The sequence below is a fragment of the Trematomus bernacchii genome, unplaced genomic scaffold (assembly GCF_902827165.1).
Source record: "Trematomus bernacchii unplaced genomic scaffold, fTreBer1.1, whole genome shotgun sequence".
Lineage (NCBI taxonomy): Eukaryota > Metazoa > Chordata > Actinopteri > Perciformes > Nototheniidae > Trematomus > Trematomus bernacchii.
In genome coordinates, this window is record NW_022987608.1 from 607,577 (window position 1) to 626,719 (window position 19,143).

General features: G+C 39.7%; 1 protein-coding gene across 1 annotated transcript in view; it reads right to left on the minus strand.

Annotated features, from left to right (window-relative positions):
- The window catches only part of zdhhc17 (zinc finger DHHC-type palmitoyltransferase 17), a 27,402-nt gene extending 9,788 nt beyond the window's left edge, over window positions 1-17,614 (minus strand). The window contains 13 exon segments of the mRNA XM_034131412.1: window positions 774-873; window positions 1,488-1,558; window positions 1,561-1,630; window positions 3,900-4,025; window positions 5,296-5,334; window positions 5,336-5,460; window positions 6,144-6,185; window positions 6,188-6,209; window positions 6,774-6,918; window positions 9,869-9,946; window positions 10,445-10,567; window positions 11,495-11,598; window positions 17,512-17,614. Of these exon segments, the coding sequence (XP_033987303.1) occupies window positions 774-873; window positions 1,488-1,558; window positions 1,561-1,630; window positions 3,900-4,025; window positions 5,296-5,334; window positions 5,336-5,460; window positions 6,144-6,185; window positions 6,188-6,209; window positions 6,774-6,918; window positions 9,869-9,946; window positions 10,445-10,567; window positions 11,495-11,598; window positions 17,512-17,574 (1,108 nt within the window). The 5' untranslated portion in view covers window positions 17,575-17,614.
- Window positions 17,615-19,143: the final 1,529 nt, after the last annotated feature.

The following is a 19,143-nucleotide window of genomic DNA, read 5'->3' on the forward strand; positions in this document are numbered from 1 at the left end:
TTTAGAGATTTGGGTATGAGGAAATGAGGATAGAGAGGGTTGTGTTTTCTGACACTTGGTGAGTTCCCTGGAACACCGGGGACACATATTCATGTAGAAAAGACGTACAAAGTGCATTTTGCATGATAGGTCCCCTTTAAATTAATTATTATTATTATTACTGATGACCTGAGGGAACCAAAACAGAACTTCATGCACAGTATATACAGCTGTAGTGTGGTGCGTTACTTCAATATTGCCTACATCATATGTTGCTCTACATAAATCTGCTTGACACCAAGAGTTAATGCCCGTCAAGACGAAGGATAACTGGAAATTGTTTTTTTATTACGTAAAAACCAAGAGATGTTGGTTAAAACCCCCAAAGTGTAAGTTGTGTTCATGTATGATGACTCCAAAGGACACTGATTTGACAATGAATGTTTGTTTGGCCTCATTTTGTTGTGATGTCTAATTGGAATAACATAACAGATCTGAGATAAAGTATTGGCTGACATGTTTTGTGCCCTGAATACTTTGCTCTTCTTACAAATATGCAACAATAATATGTGCATGTGTATATTCAATAAGTCGTTTTTTGGAGTGTACTCTATGTGTGTGTGGTGTAAGGACATCTGAATCTAACTTATAAGCTAAGGTAGGAGAAATACTGATTTGTTTTTGCAAAAAATTATATTTTCTTCAACTCAATTTTTTCTCATCTCACTCCAAGCAAGGAAAAGGTAATTGCCCAAATGTGAAACGTTTCTTTGAAGCAAACAGAAAAAGGATATCGGTCCAGAACCAGTAGAACCAGGTGGCGTACATCCAGAACTTAGTGGCCAGATATATACCCAGAGGGAGGGCGCTGTGCATGGAGTGGTCGAAGAAAGAAAGCCCTGCACAGACAGAGAGGAGTTATACAGTATATAAATGTATAAGAAAAAATGTATAATAATAAATAAGAGATTAAATCAAAAACATAATAGAATAAAATAATAAATAAATAAATAGGTAGGAGTTCAAAGAAGGATAATTAGAAAAACAGACTAAAATGAAAATATATAATATACTATAGTAATATATACAAAATAAAGAGTAAATACAAAAAAAAAAATAAAATAAAATTAATACAGAATAAAATAAGATCATTGAATAAATACAATAAAATAAAAAAATAAAAAATATAGAAAAAATAACAATAAATACAAAGATCTAAAAAAATATACAGAAAAGAAAAAAAAAAATGAAAAAGACAAAAAATAGATATATACTAAAAATAAAAAAAAAATAAAAAAATAGAGAAAAAAAACAATAAATGAATAAATAAAAATATCTAAAAGAGAGAGACAGAAAAAAAAAAAAAAAGAAAGGCAATAAAGGAAAAATATATATATAGATACAAAATAAATAAACATAAAATATCAAAAATATATACAGAATAAAAAAACAATAAATGAATAAAAAAATATATAATAATGAATAGAATACAAAGTGAATGGGACGTACTTGGAGAGGAACTGCACGGTGATCCAGACCCCGGCGTACATCAGGCCTTTAATGAGCCACGAGTCAATACCAGGTCCGCGATGAAACCGACCAACCAGATGACGAGGAAGGGCGTTCCCAACATCACTTTCTGCCTGAACTCCTGCAGAGGGACGAGGACACACAGATGGGTATGGGACAGCAAAGAAAAAGGGGCGAGAAAGGAAATAGGAAGGTGGGATGGGATTTTAAAGGAGAGAGGAGGGGAAACAGAATGCATGGAAAGAGAGACAAAGAAATGGCATTGATGAAAATAAAGATGAGACAGATGTTGGATGAAATACAGGAAAAAGAAAAAGGGAAAACACAGATGAGATTTCCGTAGGGAGGAAGGAGTCCCTTTGAGCATTTTATAGCTAAAAAAAGGTTGTTAAAATACGTTGTAAAAGTAAAATATGTCCGTCACATCAGCCAGTGTAATGAATCATGATCAGAAATATGAGTTCACCGGATGATCGGATACAGCAACAGGTTTACAAAAGCTTGTTTTTTTTTAAAGTGCGAGTGCAGACTAGTATTGGTAGTTACAAAGACCCTTAAAAAGGAATGAGAACATAATTATAGCTTACATTTAAGAAATAACTGTATTGCCGGTTGCCGTTCTCAAAAAACAGCTAAAATTGCAAATATTCAGGATTTGAAACAAGCATTAATTCAACAGATACTGCACAATAAAGCAGATTTAGATAAATAACTTCTCATTCTAATGCACTTAACTTATTGTACATGTTTGTGTAGAACGCATGAAATGTCCAAACCCTGGCTACCTTTCTTCGACATACAAATCAAGCATTATGTCTTTTTAAAGTATATTTTGTGCCCTCAGCTGTGGAGACGTGAGGAAGGAAGGTAGGCAGCAGGCAAAGCAGGTGGTGGGATGTTTTCTACAAATGGTCTGGGAAGCTTTGCTAACTACAGCGCTGGGATCTGGACTACAGTAACCACAGACCGCAGTATTTTTGATTGCAAATGAACTAGTTCTTTACCTTTTTTAACTAATTACATCCAGCAGAGAAGAGACAAAGACAACACATTCAAGCAGAGTTAAAACAGATTTGAGCAGCAACAATAACAAGATTATGCATCTTATCAAAATCACAAAACCTCATGAGACGCAAGAGGTTATTTATTTATTTCGACATATGTCAGAAGGCAGCAAAAAATATTCCTAAAACCAGGAAATAAATTAGCATTTTTTGCACTTTTGACATGAAGAATATATGAGATTTTAACGACAAAAGGGGGATAAACTTGAGATGTTGTTTAAATAGATTGTATTAAAACTGTCTTTTGCTATATGTGACCTGCTCCATCGAAATCAGTCGCATTGACCCGAAGACACATTTTGAGTTGTATGCACTGTTGGAAAGAGGAGATTCCTAGCGTTCTAATGATATCAGGATTGTTGTTGTTGTTCTCCAAATATTAAGCAAAATATGTCACATTATATAACGACTGTCACCGAGTCATCATTTTGAGAAAAAGGACTTTAAAGTTTCCTCTTCTCTGGAATCCATCGATCTGATGGTTATCAGCAAATGATCAAGATACTACGGAGGGAAGATATTTCGTTTGGATTACTGGTCTGGGGAAGCTCGCGAGTGTGTGTGTGTGTTGTTTTTGTAGCGTTTGTGTGTATTGTGGTTTCCCGGGAAAACACTCACGAGAAACACCGGCTGTTGTTATGCCTGCAGTGACGTTAAGCTACTCCGTTCTCCGCTTGTAATTATGCCGTCACAAGCTTCAAAGTTGTATTTTTCATCTGAATTTGCCGAAACAAGTTTAATATTCTGAAAGCCAAGACTTTGTTTAATTGAAATCAGATGAAAAACACTGTAACGGACCCTGCCGTGTTTATCTATGATTACTATACGCCTGACATTCATAATTTCAGCGGAGGGAGGGGTGCGGCGCTGCGGAAGAGCAGAGTGCGAGTGAGAGCTGTCATCTTCCCTTTACAAGCTTCAAAAATGTATTTATCGTGTGATTTTGGAAATAAAAGTTTCATATTCTGAAAGCCAAGACTTTGTTTATTTAAAATCAAACAAAACACCTGAACAACTATTTTTTTACGCAAATCCACGTTTATTTTGAAATGAGCCGTTGCGACTTCCGACTGATTTCGATAGAGCGGGTCACATATAATGCGATGTGGAAAGAAAGTAGGAACAAGTATTTAAAGAAGGAAAGACTGAAATCAAGCCCTCCCTAAACAGCCAGAGATCAAGATGTTTTGGAGAGGTATTCAAATGGATTTAAAATATCAATATGTATATCATTAAGGTATTATTTATAGGCCACATCACACAGCCCTAATCGGACAACCTTCATGAAGTAGTGGATGACAATTAAATTGAAATGCTGTAACATACCTTGTCCATTTTCAGTCTCTTCAGGTACGACGGGCTGTCGTAGCCTTTGGCCTGCCGCGCCTCCTGTAAGTGATTTATCATCCAAACATTCTTCCTCTGCTTGGCGAGATCTAGCGGCGTTTCGCCCTAAAAAAAACAACACAATACGAGATTATGCATCACAAAAAAACTCTACATTTCCAACCTTTCTTGTGCTACATTTCACTGACAGAGTGGTGCAGGAATGACTCCTAAAACAATGAAATAAGTTAACATTTAAGCACTTTTGGTTCCCTTATTTCGAAGTACATTTTTTGTGTTAGATGCCTGAAATAAGGTCTGTGGTTCACACAAGCCGAAGAGATTTTAAAGTTCTGTTCTGCGACATACAATACGTCAGTAAATACCCCACTGGTGGATCTAGAAAACGGCGGTTTGCTAACGTGTCTAAATTACGTCATCACACCCAACATTAGCCACCTTTAGCTTAGCGGTGGTTACGTGAAGTCATGTGACCGTGCTGTAATTCCTTTATAGCACAACATTAGCCGCCTTTAGCTTAGCGGTGGTGACGTGAAGTCATGTGACCGTGCTGTAATTCCTTTATAGCTCAACATTAGCCACCTTTAGCTTAGCGGTGGTTACGTGAAGTCATGTGACCGTGCTGTAGTTCCTTTATAGCCCAACATTAGCCACCTTTAGCTTAGCGGTGGTGACGTGAAGTCATGTGACCGTGCTGTAGTTCCTTTATAGCCCAACATTAGCCACCTTTAGCTTAGCGGTGGTGACGTGAAGTCATGTGACCGTGCTGTAGTTCCTTTATAGCCCAACATTAGCCACCTTTAGCTTAGCGGTGGTTACGTGAAGTCATGTGACCGTGCTGTAGTTCCTTTATAGCCCAACATTAGCCGCCTTTAGCTTAGTTGGTGACGTGAAGTCATGTGACCGTGCTGTAGTTCCTTTATAGCCCAACATTAGCCGCCTTTAGCTTAGCGGTGGTGACGTGAAGTCATGTGACCGTGCTGTAGTTCCTTTATAGCCCAACATTAGCCACCTTTAGCTTAGCGGTGGTTACGTGAAGTCATGTGACCGTGCTGTAGTTCCTTTACAGCCCAACATTAGCTTAGCGGTGGTGACGTGAAGTCATGTGACCGTGCTGTAGTTCCTTAATAGTTAGCTTTATACTTCAAAAACCATAAAGTGTTGTTAATATGCTGAAGAAAACGTGTAAGTATCATAAAGGCGGGTTTGCCACAGAGATTATTTTCTTTAACAATTCAAAATCGCACTGCTTTTAGTCGATGAAGCTTTTATGATGCTAACTTTTTGGTCAGCCTACAAAAACACGTCATCATTGCCACCTCGATATAGTCCATAATATGGCAGTGAAGGATCAGAAAGACAGTGGATTGGTTACCTTGATGTTCTGTGCATCGACGTTGGCGTTAGCGTCCAGCCAGCAGGCTGATGACCGTGGTGTTTCCAGCCAGCACGGCCCAGTGCAGCGCCGTGTTCTTGTGATATTTGTCGCCCAGATTGACCGACACGTTGAAGGTCAGCAGCAGCCGGGTGGGAATCCACGCTGTGCACACAGAGGGACAACAAATACAGTCAAGGCGAGAAATAGGATCATTACAATAAGACACACGATGATAAACAGAAAGACTTATTATTTGACACTTTCTAACCAACACATATGATGTAAACTAATGGTTAAATGGTCTTGGGCTTTCATGTCTTATCTTAAAGTTACTTACCTGTATATAACTTTATTTTTATCTTTGATTTGATCTTTAATTGTATTAATCTCTAATCGGTGTTGTCCCTGTTTTCGTTCTCACCCTGTTGCTGTTAAACTACTGAATTTCCCCACAGGGATTAATAAAGGTCCATCTTATCTTACCCTATGTCAACAGTGTGTCTGAATAGAAATGTGTGTGTGTATGTTACTGAACACAGCACAAATGTCAGTATTCACATTTTTTTCAGGAATCAGTGCATCTTTGAGGATAAAATCGGTCACAATTTGGTGCGATTAATACTTCTTCTGAACACACACACACACACACACACACCACACACACACCACACACACACACACACACACACACACACACACACACACACACACACACCACACACACCACACACACACACACACACACACACCACACACACACACACACACACACACACACACACACCACACACACACACACACACACACACACCACACACACACACACACACACACACCACACACACACCGGTGTGTCCTGTACGCCGCCCACATCAAAGGAGTCATGCGTTCTGATCCATCATGTCTACATCCTGAAGGAGAGGAAACATATTATTAGATTAATGAAGAAGGGAGGTGGAAAAGACAAGCAACAATATGGCTCCCCTGATGGAGAGAACTGGTATAACAAGCTGAACCCAAATTACAACAAACGCACTAAAGAGATCAAGATTCTTTTATTTTAGCAATTACTAACACTGTTTTTAAATAATATCCTTGTGGACCAGAGTGAATATTCAAAAGATATCTTGTCAAATAAGCAAGTTCTGAAAGGAAAAGGGACTATATTTGTTATTTTAAGTATGCTTTCTTTCTGACAGTGTTTCTTTCTTTAACAGGAGCCTCTTCCTGGGGTCCACATGCTTACAATCACACACACTTATACATTCAATTAACCACGTAAACATATACCGATCATGAAACAAAACACAAAATGAAACACAATTCCTCAAGAATAAATGACATTAAATGATATAAAACCATCCCTGCGCTTTCACACATTTAGTTAATAGAAAACAGTGCATAGAATAAAAATGATATGTTAGCTAAATAAACATATAGACCACGATATATTATGATCCAAAGGTGTTGTCTACCTGTCCTTTGGCGATGAGGTAAGCCACGATGGAGGTGTGTCCGAACTGAGCGGCCAGGTGAACGCAGCTGCATCCCTCTCCATCGATCAGAGAGGGGTCTGAGCTGTACTTCATGAGCTGGACCACCATGGAGAGGTGGCCTTGTCTGGGAGAAGAAGAGCACAGAACAAAGACTTCACATTACATCTTATCCAGCAAATCACCACTCAGCATCAAAGACTTTATAATACATTTCAAAATCCACACTATGCTCAGTACCGAGTTGCTTTATGCCAGGCCTATTCAAATGGCGGCCCGCGGGCCAGATGCGGCCCAGAACCAACTCCCGAGTGGCCCAGCCTCCCACAGCCAAATTCCTACACTAGTACAGACCATGAACGCGACACTCCGCGTTGCCTAGAAACCACAACGCAGCGCATTTTTTGAAAGTGCATCTAGTGGTGCTAGTAACGGTGGTCCTATGATAGAAACTCTAAAACATGTCTCTCTCAACTCTGAAGCGTAAACAGAGACAAAACGCTCATTGATCTTGTGGAGCAGATGCGCGCATTCCAAGTCAAGCTGGACCTTCTCGCGACCGACTTGAGCACGGGTCGGATGCTGCCATTTTCTGACGCTCCACAAACACATCACATCCCCGGCACAAATCACACATGTGATGAAAGATTTCATTGCAATAGAGGGGGACGTATCCACCAAAGCAAAAGAGGTGGTCCCCTCCATCGACGAGGGCAAATTATACACTGGAACTTATTGACATGCAGTCATCCGTTAAACCATGGCACAAGAGCAGCGCACTAACGGGCCAGCGAAGTTTTGAGTGACGTCAACAAACAGCAGTTCCCTAACGTTCAGAGAGTAGCGATCTGTGTGCTCAGTATGTTTGGATCAACATACACATGTGAATGAAGCTTTTCACACATGAACTCAATAAAAAGTATCACTCGCTGCTCCCTGACTGACAGCACTCTTCACCAATGTCTTAGGATTGCATTGGACATCCTATGAGCCAAAAATCACTGCTCTTGTTTCAAAACTAAAAATGTCACTTCTCCCATTGAGAAAGTCAGCGATGACAAATCACAAATGAGGTGATAGTAAGCACCTAGTTTACTATACTTAGACGTGTAGTGTTCATTCATATGTTAGTTACCCTTATTCCCTTGTTATGGGTTTGTGCCACTGAAGGGTTTGACAGGTCCTTTTTGTATTCACTTAAATGCACTTTGTAATGGTCTGGGTCAAATGTGACCAAAACATATGATTTTTTAGTTATTACTTGAAAAGTGAAAAAATAGTATTGCTACAGTACTACCTCTTTTTGTTACATTGGAGCTCTTTAACCGTTTTGCTAATGCACTTTTCGATGTGCATGTGTCATATATATCCAATTTTATTTTGTATGTATGAAGACATTTATTAAGACTGCTATTATTGTATCCAGTTAAATGCACTTTGCAATGTGCCTGGTTCAAAAAAATAACCTGAATATTTACACTTTTTGTTTTTAACGCACTTTGAGATGCCTCAGATTCTGTTAAATTAATGCTAATTTGTTGTGTTGAATGTCTGGCCCAGCTGAATTTTGTAGTTATAAAATCTGGCCCAGCTGAATTTGTAATTGAATAGCCCTGCGTTACGCCTTCTTTCATGCAGAATGGTTAACAGCTTGGTGAAAAGAGCAGAGTAGAGTAACTCAGTAATAACTTCATTATTCCAGAGGTTTGCTCAGCGGTCCAAAGGTCAGGGGATTATTTAGTCACGTTGCTATATTTGCCTGACTGCCTGTTTGTTCTTGTCCTTTTATGTTTGTATCGGTGGTGAAGCTGGTGATTTGTTACATGCTTTTACCGCATCCAGCATTTTTACAATGTATTTTCATAATAACCCTTTATTCTACAACCCATAACATATACAGATTTTACCATATTTATGGTTGTAATATAATGTACAATATGCACATTTCTACTTTAACTTAGTGTTATTCTACTTGATTTGATCTTTTAATGGTCATTTTTTACCACAACTTCTTATTTTTATATTCCTTTGTATTTGTTATTATCCTTTTAAAGTCCTTTTTGATCACAAAACACAATTTTCCCGGAATAAAAAAAAGTGAATAAAAGTAAAAAATGATTTCTGCTATGTTAACGTCCCACAGGACAATAAAGCTTTTGAAAGCTGAGCAGCACTCCGCTCCAGCACGGGTCTGTACAGCTGGTCGGTCGGGGGGCTGTAAAGGTCAGTGGCAGGCCACTCAATTAATAATTCAGGATGCGTGGGAGAGGGGGTGTCATGTGACCCAAAGATACAGACAAAGAGGACAGAAAACAGCATCAAGTTAAAAAAAGGAGGCGCTGTGACCCATAAGCCGCTTTCACACCAAGTACTTTGCCGCACTTAGTTCCCAGCACTTAGTTCCCAGCACTTAGTTCCCAGCACTTAGTTCCCAGCACTTAGTTCCCCCAGGGCATTTAGTACAGATCGCGTTCACACCGGAATAAGTTCCCTGAGGGAGGATTAGGCAAAATGAAGCCGCTGACGTCACTTCTTCTTCTTCTTCTTCTGCTTTGGGTTTACTGGCAGGCCGCAAACAACTTCACGGCGTATACTGCCACCCGAAGTCCCCGGCCGGAAGTCCCCGGAGTTGGGACTGGCTTCAGTAGAAGCTGCTGGGACTCCCAGCAGCTTCTACTGAAGCCTTCCGAGTAAATCGCCAGAACGCCGACACCTCCTCATCTCCACCGCTCCCATGTTTTCTTTTGTGTTGCCATAAGTTAGTCTCTCTGCGTTTCTGCGCTGGGCTAATGCTAATGCTAATAATGCTAATGCCAGCAAATACAATGGCGGCTTCACAAAGCTTTTCAGAGTTTTACGGGGCGTGGTTTGCAATCCGCCCAGCCAATCAGAAATTGGAACTTTTTTCTCCCCAGGATAGTCCCACCTCTCTAGCAGGGACTGAAAAGGGGGGAAAAGTTCTCATGAACTAAGTTCTCTTTTTGGTGTGAACGCAACATCCCAGGAACTATCGGAACTACACGGGGAAAGTACTCCGGTGTGAAAGCGCCTATAGACTTTAAATATGAAGGAGTTACCTGGTGGCCCAGTGCAGAGGAGTGGAGTTCAGGTCTCCTCCCAGCTGATCCACTACGCCTCCCTTAGATATGTAGTACCTAAACAAACAAAAAGCCATCATGTCAAACTTATTTATACTGCATGTCTTTCTGATAAATCTCGTCTAGCTGTAGGCTGCATGGATAGATTACTGTATCCCAAGAACCATAATACAAAGTATGCAAAGCCAAATCATTTCCGACAAAACTAAATCCCCAAAGTTGCAGCATGTCTTTAAAAAAGGAGGAGAAACATACCTGCAATTCATTCTTACTTATTTTTCATACTTCAGTACATTATCAAGAAACAAATACTTACTAAAAGTGATCCAGCTTCTCATATGTTAGGATTTCTCAGATGTATGTCATTGTTATGAATATATTTCCGCTAATATAACTGAAACATTTAATATAATCTCATGACTAAAACTAACAAGCGTTTTCATCTGATGGGTAACACTACATCTAAAATATCTTCCAAAATAGCAAAACCATCCAACCACAAATCAGGTCTCTTTGGTTCTGTCACCACCAAACACTTGACATGATTGGACTCACTTGACCAGATCTATCCTGTTGTTGATGGCGGCCCAATGGAGAAGCGTTACGTTTTCTTTGTCTGGCTGCCGGACATCGAAGCCGGCCTCCACCAACTCCCTGCAGCGCTCGAAGATGCCGTACCTGAGGGAAGAAGAGCGATTTAAGTATCATCACACAACAAATATATGTGCAATCTAGGGATGCGCCGATCAGGGTTTTTGGGGCCGATCGCCGGAATCAGTATTGACCGATACCGATCGCCGCATAGTTGCAGAATGGAAACATTAGCCGCTTTCACACCAAGTACTTTGCCGTACTTAGTGTGAAAGCACTTAGTTCCCCCATGGAACTAAGAGCCGATCGCGTTCACCCCGGAATAAGTTCCCTGAGGGAAGATTACGCAAATGAAGCCGCTGACGTCACTTCTTCTTCTTCTGCTTTGGGTTTACTGGCAGGCCGCAAACAACTTCATGGCGTATACTGCCACCCGGAGTCCCCGGCCGGAAGTCCCCGGAGTTGGGGACTGGCTTCAGTAGAAGCTGCTGGGACTCCCAGCAGCTTCTACTGAAGCCTTCAGAGTAACTCTCCAGAACGCCGACACCTCATCTCCACCGCTCCCATGTTTTATTTTTGTGTTGCCATAAGTTAGTCTCTCTGCGTTGGTGCGCGGGGCTAATGCTAATGCTAATAATGATAATGCCAGCAAATACAATGGCGGCTTCAAAACCTTTCAGAGTTTTCCGGGGCGTGGTTTGCAATCCGCCCAGCCAATCAGAAATTGGAACTTTTTTCTCCCCAGGAAAGTACCTGGGACTAAAAAGGGGGTAAAAGTTCTCATGAACTAAGTTCTCGTTTTGGTGTGAACGCAAAATCCCAGGAACTATCGGAAGTAAACGGGAAAAGTACTCCGGTGTGAAAGCGCCTATTATTGTCAACGTTCCCTAAAGTCAGAACAGCATCTAGGTAAAACACACCGTCTGTTACACATTACAACAAACTAAATTCATGAATCCTTTCTCGAGGTTAAATCAAAAAGACGGACAAAGTCCACAACATATGTCCACTCACTGCGTGGCTTTGACGATGTCCCAGGTGCTGTAGTCGTCCACATGGTTCTTACGGCTGACTGTCTCAGTGTAGCCGTGGTTGTAATGACTCTGGGGTTTGATTTCCTGAAAAGAAATGAGATTTAGGAGTCAATAAAGTTGTGCTGCTTTATAAGATCATCATGCCTCAAAATGCTACGACCCACTATTGACATATTCATTGATAGACAGATAATAAACGACTATTTTGATAAGCGGTTTAATCGTTTCCGTACATTTTTAAAGCAAAAAGCTCCAGAAAACTCTCGAGGAAATGTGTTATTTTTTAAGGGTATATGTGCATTGAATAGCTTAAGGTTTAAGAGTGTAGGTCAGACAAGAGGAAGTTGACAAGTGGTATATTGATAAGGAAAACAGTCATTAGTTTCAGCCATAAATACAGAGATAGAAACATGTATATGGTCTGGATATAATCATATTGCCAAACGTTATACATTAGATAAGAGACGACATATTCAGTGTGTGACCATTAAACTCCTCAGATTTCACATGTCAGGAAAAGGCAGAATTGTAAAGGCTTACTAAAAGGGTGTGATAGGAAATAAAAGCTTATGCAATCCCAGCGATATAAAAGATAGTAAACGCTGAACCAGGTCGGTTTTTACACCTTCACACAGTGTAAAGAGGTGTGTTTGTTGACTCAATGTTGAAGCAACTTCTGCTGTGCCCGGTAAACGATGCTGAGAAATCATTATCAGTATCTCGTGTGTGTGTGTGTGTGTGTGTGTGTGTGTGTGTGTCTCAAACAGGTGTAAATACTTCACTGATTACTGGAATAGAGCCATCTTTAAAGATATTAGCTCTGTTTGATCAAATAAAAATCAAATGTACTTTATTAATTCCAATTTGGGGGGAACATGTGTTGCAGCTGCATAAAACAAAACAGGCAGGATATTATTTACATCAAGTTTGCATGGAATGGGATATTCAATGAAATATAGAATGTACAGTGTGAATGTTATAAGTTCTATGGAGAAGTGAGTTCTGTTGTGACAAGTTAAACAATTAGATACATTGGATTCATCCGGGGACAATAATCGTCCAAAGGTGAGGAGAGCAAAGCCACATTAAAGTACAAGATGGCCTTGCTGGAAAACACCTTAGCATTCAGTCCAGTAATTGATTATAGTATTAAAAAGAGGGAAATACTGTAAGGGCTACAGTAAAATCCAAAGACAGGCTTGTGCGGTCCTGTTGCTGCTGAAGATCTAATCAGGAACACAGATGTGACGGCTGCAACTCATATTAAATTAGCCGCCATAGTAACATCATGGAAACCATGGAACACACACACACACACACACACACACACACACACACACACACACACACACACACACACACACACACACACACACATCACACACACACACACACACACACACACACACACACACACACACACACACACACACACACACACACACACACACACACACACACACACACACACACACACACACACACACACACACACACACACACACACACACACACACACACACACACACACACACACACACACACACACACACACACACACACACACACACACACACACACTTTCAGAGTCTTGTTATTATGCATGCTGGCACACTGTAACACTTACTGGGACTCTTGAATAAAATGGATCCACTATTCATTTCATGACAAGACTAAATGTCTGTTGTTAGACCATTTATAAAGAAATTACATTACTTGCTGTACCTCATATTTATCAATAAAAGTTAATTGAATAACGACATGGCATTATAATGAATGATAACTAACAGTTGGCCAGCTATGGTAATCAAACAAAGCCACAATGTAGGTCTTCTGTGAAGCAGCAAGCTTCATTCAGGCATACAAAATTCAACAAAAAAACTTCTTTGACCAAAATAATTCACCATTTATCTTTTGCTTACTCACAGAGCTAATGTAGGTTAGCTGTAGCTGGGTAAATTCACCAGCAACAGTAGATACATTAGCCTGTAAAAACACCAGTTTTCTTGTAAATTACCACAAAAAAACATGTTTGCATTAGCAGTTACATTAGTTTGGTCTTATGATGGCTACAATTGGATGACCATTTTAGTTTTCACTTCATATAGCATTGTAAATTGCATGAAATTATGAGCTGTTTTATGTATGTTTGACAGTGTGTGTGAGGTAGGGCTGGTCCCGAATACCATTTTTCGGGCTTCAGCCCTAGTGTGAGGACCCCAGGAAGAATAGCCAATGCTCATGCTAGTGCTAATGGGGATCCTAATAAAGAACAAGAATAAACAACATTACAGTTCAAAATGCTTGGTCCTATTACATGTCACTTGTTAGACGCTTTTATCCAAAGCGACTTGCATACACTCAGTACTGTGGGCAATCCCTCCGGAGCAATTTGGGGTGAAGTGTCACAACGACATGCTGACTGCAGAGGCACTTGCTCTATCACACTGCGCCACAGCCTCCCTATGGTCTTTTGTAAAAGTTTGAAAAATGCATTTACAGTCCTCTTTATACCTTCCTAAAACTGCTTCATATCAATAGTGGAGGTTCTGGTCATTTGTTAACGGGTGCGGTTAGATTTCCCTCGGCAAATAAGGAAGAAACGGTGCTCGTAATTTGAAAATGGACTGAACAAACTTCCTTTACAAAAGAGAGATTAGTATTAAATTACAAACTAGTTTTCACAGTCTGGTTCTCCTTCCTGAGTGCTAACCAAACTCACAATGACACTGGTTTAAGGTTCAGCCCTTATGGACCACATTTTCCAATTTTGTGGTCACGTATGAACAAGGATCCGACACCACAATATACAAAAATCTATCTATGGATGAAGCACCACTGATGTTCCATATTGGCAAAGGCATAATGTGTAAACAGGAGTATTATATTTAGTTATTAAATCAAAAATGTGTAGGTCATCACCAGTGAAAATGGCTACGAGATCTTCAAGACAATCACCTCACTATGTGCATTTAAACCTATTTTCTAAGTAAATTGGAGCACCTGTAAGCATCCAAACCACTTCCTGATGCAGTTCAAATAAATCTGAACTGCACACTGCCAAAATGCCCAGTTATTGAGCAAGTCTGAAGTGTAACACTGGGCTTACTCTCTGCGAAACAACAAGCTGAACAGGTCTGCTGAGACAAAAGCAAGCCAAGTATCATTGATGCAACAAACTGTGGACGCTTCCTGATTAGATTAAAGTAACTGGTGATAACTGACTTTATTCAATATGCAAAACCTACCTCTACCCAGAGCATTGACACGTATTTTTGCATACATGAAAAGGGTATAAAAAACACACACATGATATAAAACAAAATAAGGGGTGAAGATACAGCCTCAGGTTAAGGGCTGAAACTCAAACATTTTTCAAGATTGTTCAGTCTATAAAAAGTCAGGAAACTGTGAAAAAAATATATAAACCCGAGAAAAATCTGGATATCTCCATATTTGAAAGGCTGTAAACCACATTTCCTGTCATTTTACATGAAAACGCCTTCATGTTTAGTTGATTTGTAAAATAGTAGACGAGTATAAGGTGCTTACGTGTTGAGTATTTAACATTTTCGCAGCTCTACTCAAGTTCATGATGAATATAATGCTAACAACAGCATATGATTATGTCTTATTATGTGAGTGAGCAGGTGATAACCCGTTAGCTGATTGGCTGCCTTCGACAGGCTGATTGGTCCACCTGAAGAGACAGGAGCATTTAAGCTGCAGCCACGCAGTTCCTCTGCCCTCTCTCTCGTCGACCTCTCCTACTCCCAACTTCTTAGGCGCGTTCACACCGGAGTACTTTTCCCAGTATAGTTCCGATATAGTTCAGAAAATGTACGTTCACACCAAAAAAATCCGGAACTAGAACTTAGTTCATGAGAACCTTTTCACCCCCTTTTCAGTCCCTGCTAGAGAGCAGGTACTTTCGTGGGAGAAAAAGGTTCCCATTTCTGATTGGCTGGGCGGATTGCAAACCACGCCCCGTAAAACTCCAAAAAAGTTCATCAGAGTTCTGATGAACTAAGTACGGCAAAGTACTTGGTGTGAAAGCGCCTCTTGACTGTTGTAGAAACCCTGATCTATTGTTCTGTGTGGTTAAATCTAACAATTACCGGTCCTTTTGTACTTTTTGGTATCTTTGTAAAGATAAGCTAATTTAACCTGTCTTGCCCAGGAGTGCGACACCCTTTTCTTTTGTTCAAATCCTGTTTTCTCCTGTTTTTTCGTTAGGTTAGGTAATGTATGCCCATGGTTATTTATTTATGTGGGTTGTCTCGCCTCCTTTAAAAACAAACAGGTAATTAAAATGACCAAAGGCATTTTTGTGTCTCATTGTCCATTTCTTGGGAGTGGGAAGAGTGGGGAGAGTGCAATTTTGTGGTGCGCCTAGGTTCCCCTAGACCTGGGCGTAACACTAACAACAACAACAACAACAACAACGTATGTAAACTATCCTCATTTCAATGTCACAGTGGAAGCTATGGTGAAGTAGAAATGATAAAGATGGGTATCGTGGGCTCAAATACCTCTACACATTAAAGCTAGCTAGATTAAAAGTAGAATATCAAACACGTGTCACTGCCAGGTTAGCTTTTGTTATTAGCCAACACTGTTGACATGCTATGATTTCAACACTGACCTTTACTGTTTTTTTTTTTTTTAAACAAATGGCTTTATTGTTCAGACTACTAACATAACAAAACTTTCACAACGCCATAAAGGACATAGACGACTATGCTCAATGACACATTGACAGATATCATTAATGACAATCCCTTAGTTAGACCATTCAACTTCTGTGATACACCTGTAGATAACTGTGAAATATGTACTTCCACCTTTTAATACTTTAATCACCTATCACTCTACTGTATACATGCTACACTGTAAATACTGTTACTGGATGTGTATTTTGTTCATTGTGAATCGTGTCATTTATACTTTAATATGTTATGCGTGCTTTTCTATTGCTGTAACAATGTACATTTCCCCTCTGTGGGACGAATAAGACAGTACACAATATAACACTAGGACATTAATATGGATGTTCATTCCTTTTTACATGTATAGCTGTTAATATTGACCTATTATTATGACCCATTACTTACACCACAGATTAATAAACCCATACACACTTGACCCTAATTCACATCACTGCAGATACACAGGCAGCAACAGTGTTTAGCTACAGAACTAACGTGTTTTATTCTCTGTATTTAGTATAAAATAAGATAGGATATACTTTATTGGGACATTCTCGTCACAGCAGCATGTTGAAACAAGGCATTGCACCTAATTTGAAAATAAAAACAGTAGAAAATACACTATAAACCCTTGAAAACACAAAATGAAGCAGAGCTAAAAAGTAAAATATATACAAATGTACCATGAAAGATACAAATCTGTAGACTATCTGTCAAATAAAACACTATGGAGGGCCAAATTACAGCTAACAAAATGTAAAAGTAGGATGTTATTAACTTAAAGTTTGCAAGGAATAGCATAATGTTAGCTCATATCTATGATTGCATGCTTCTCTTAAGCTGATATGTCACTTTTGCTGTTACACTGTACCATTCATAATAAAGGGATACTGGTGCAGCTACACAAGCAGCAGCTCTGTTTAGCTACAAAGCTAACGTCGTATGACTGCAAGGATTAAGCATTATTACCAATAATGTTTTCCTATAAGACACTTAAACACACACGGTTTATAGTCCTAGTTCCTGCTGCAGAAAACACCACCTTGTTACCATAATAGCAACATCTGCACAGCGTGTGTTTCTTGCTTTGCAGCAGAAGAAGGGCTTGCATTAGCATCGTTAGCATCGTTAGCTTCCAGCCAACCCCCCACCGGTGCTTTTTGCAGGGGGCATCGGGAGTTTCCGAAAAAAGCACGGCTAAATCCCAGTTACACACACACAGACGTGCTTTGTGTGGTTTTTAGGTGTTCATGTGTCCGTGTGAATGTGTGAAGTGTTAGTAACTCACCTCGGGATGGAGAATAGGGACGCAGCCAGCTTCTTTCTCATATTCCTCCATAGCTTCGGCCATCTTGGTGGTGATGTTCGCTGAGCATGATGGGAAACAAGAGTCTGCGTGGGGGAAACAAACATAGGGGAGAGGAGCTGTCACTCAAACTCTGAGGAAGGACAGACCACTCAGAAGGTCACATCATTAAAACATAGACAGTGACCCCCGGCTACTAATAATATAAAATATTAAGTATATTTACAAATATGCATTATTGCAAACTCTACATGTCAGATTTGCCTGCTTTATGTAACACACTTGTCATAATGGACAGGTGATGATTAAATGGAAATATTTTACTAAGTGGTCACCCTTTTACTTTATTTGAATAGCTGGAAAATATATACTTTATACATCTTTTGTTCAGGGTATAATGGACTTCTTATCGTCAGATGGGAACAGAGTGACTAAGCACACCTTATGCTTAAAAGGTTTGAAAGATATGAATTGTTAAATACAGAAACCTCCCCATTGTGGAGTTGGTGGTTGGATATGTATAAGTCCCCCCACCTTAAAATCAAGTGTATTCCTCCTGAAATTAGTTAACCTTTGACCCTAATTTTGAACATTTCAGTACCATATTATTTTTAACAGCACCCTCTGAGAAACTACATTTGAAAATGTGAAAACCAACCACCTTACTTAAAGATGGGTTGGTGGACAAACGGGGTATATAGTGCAGCTCAGCGCCTGGTTTAGTTAGCTATTTTGACATAAGCAAAGTGAACCAGACCGGAAAACAGTTAACAGGAAACGTGTGGTCTTACATCCTGTGTTTTTATCCGTACTGGCTACCATTACTACTATACTTCATATCATGTTTAATACAAATTCTAATATGTATGCCCTGTATGTTTTAATAGACTTGCATGCCAGTGGAAAAACCTTCCCCACCTCATTTTTAATACTGACACTTGTGTTGTTTGTTGTCTTTTCATATTCACACAACTCCCTTTCAGACAAATTAAATGGACAATAATCAGAGCGTTTTGCACAAAGATCCTAGTGTACTAGTTAACAAATGCTAATATACTCTGCTATGTACACATAACATCTGACTTACTTCTAATAAAAAACGGAAAGCATGGACAACATTGCAGTTACTGATTTCTGCCTCTAGATGTTCTCCATGTCCCATCACACTTCACTAAAGCTAAACCTCCATCAGCCACAGGATGTCACCCTTTACCAAAGCATGCATGCACTGAAAACAGCTGTACAGTTTGTAAACCTACATGTGTTTATCTAATATTACAGGAAATGTAGAAGAACGTATATCACATGATCACACCACACACAAGCATAACATAACAATTTTACCACAACTTGCAGACATGTAGAGGCACACTAGACATTATATTGCTGTGATGTTACATAATCATTAATAATTCTGAACACAAATATCATTATAGCAACAGACCCAATCACGTGACACAGCTACATGACATAATTGAGTTATCTATGTTAGTAAATTGAATTTGACAGTGTTTGAGGCGAAAGGGGACTCAAGATACAGTTCATTCATGACCACATCACATGTTGGCGATGTGCTGTCCAGTCAGGCAGATCAGATGATCAGCAGAGGAGGAA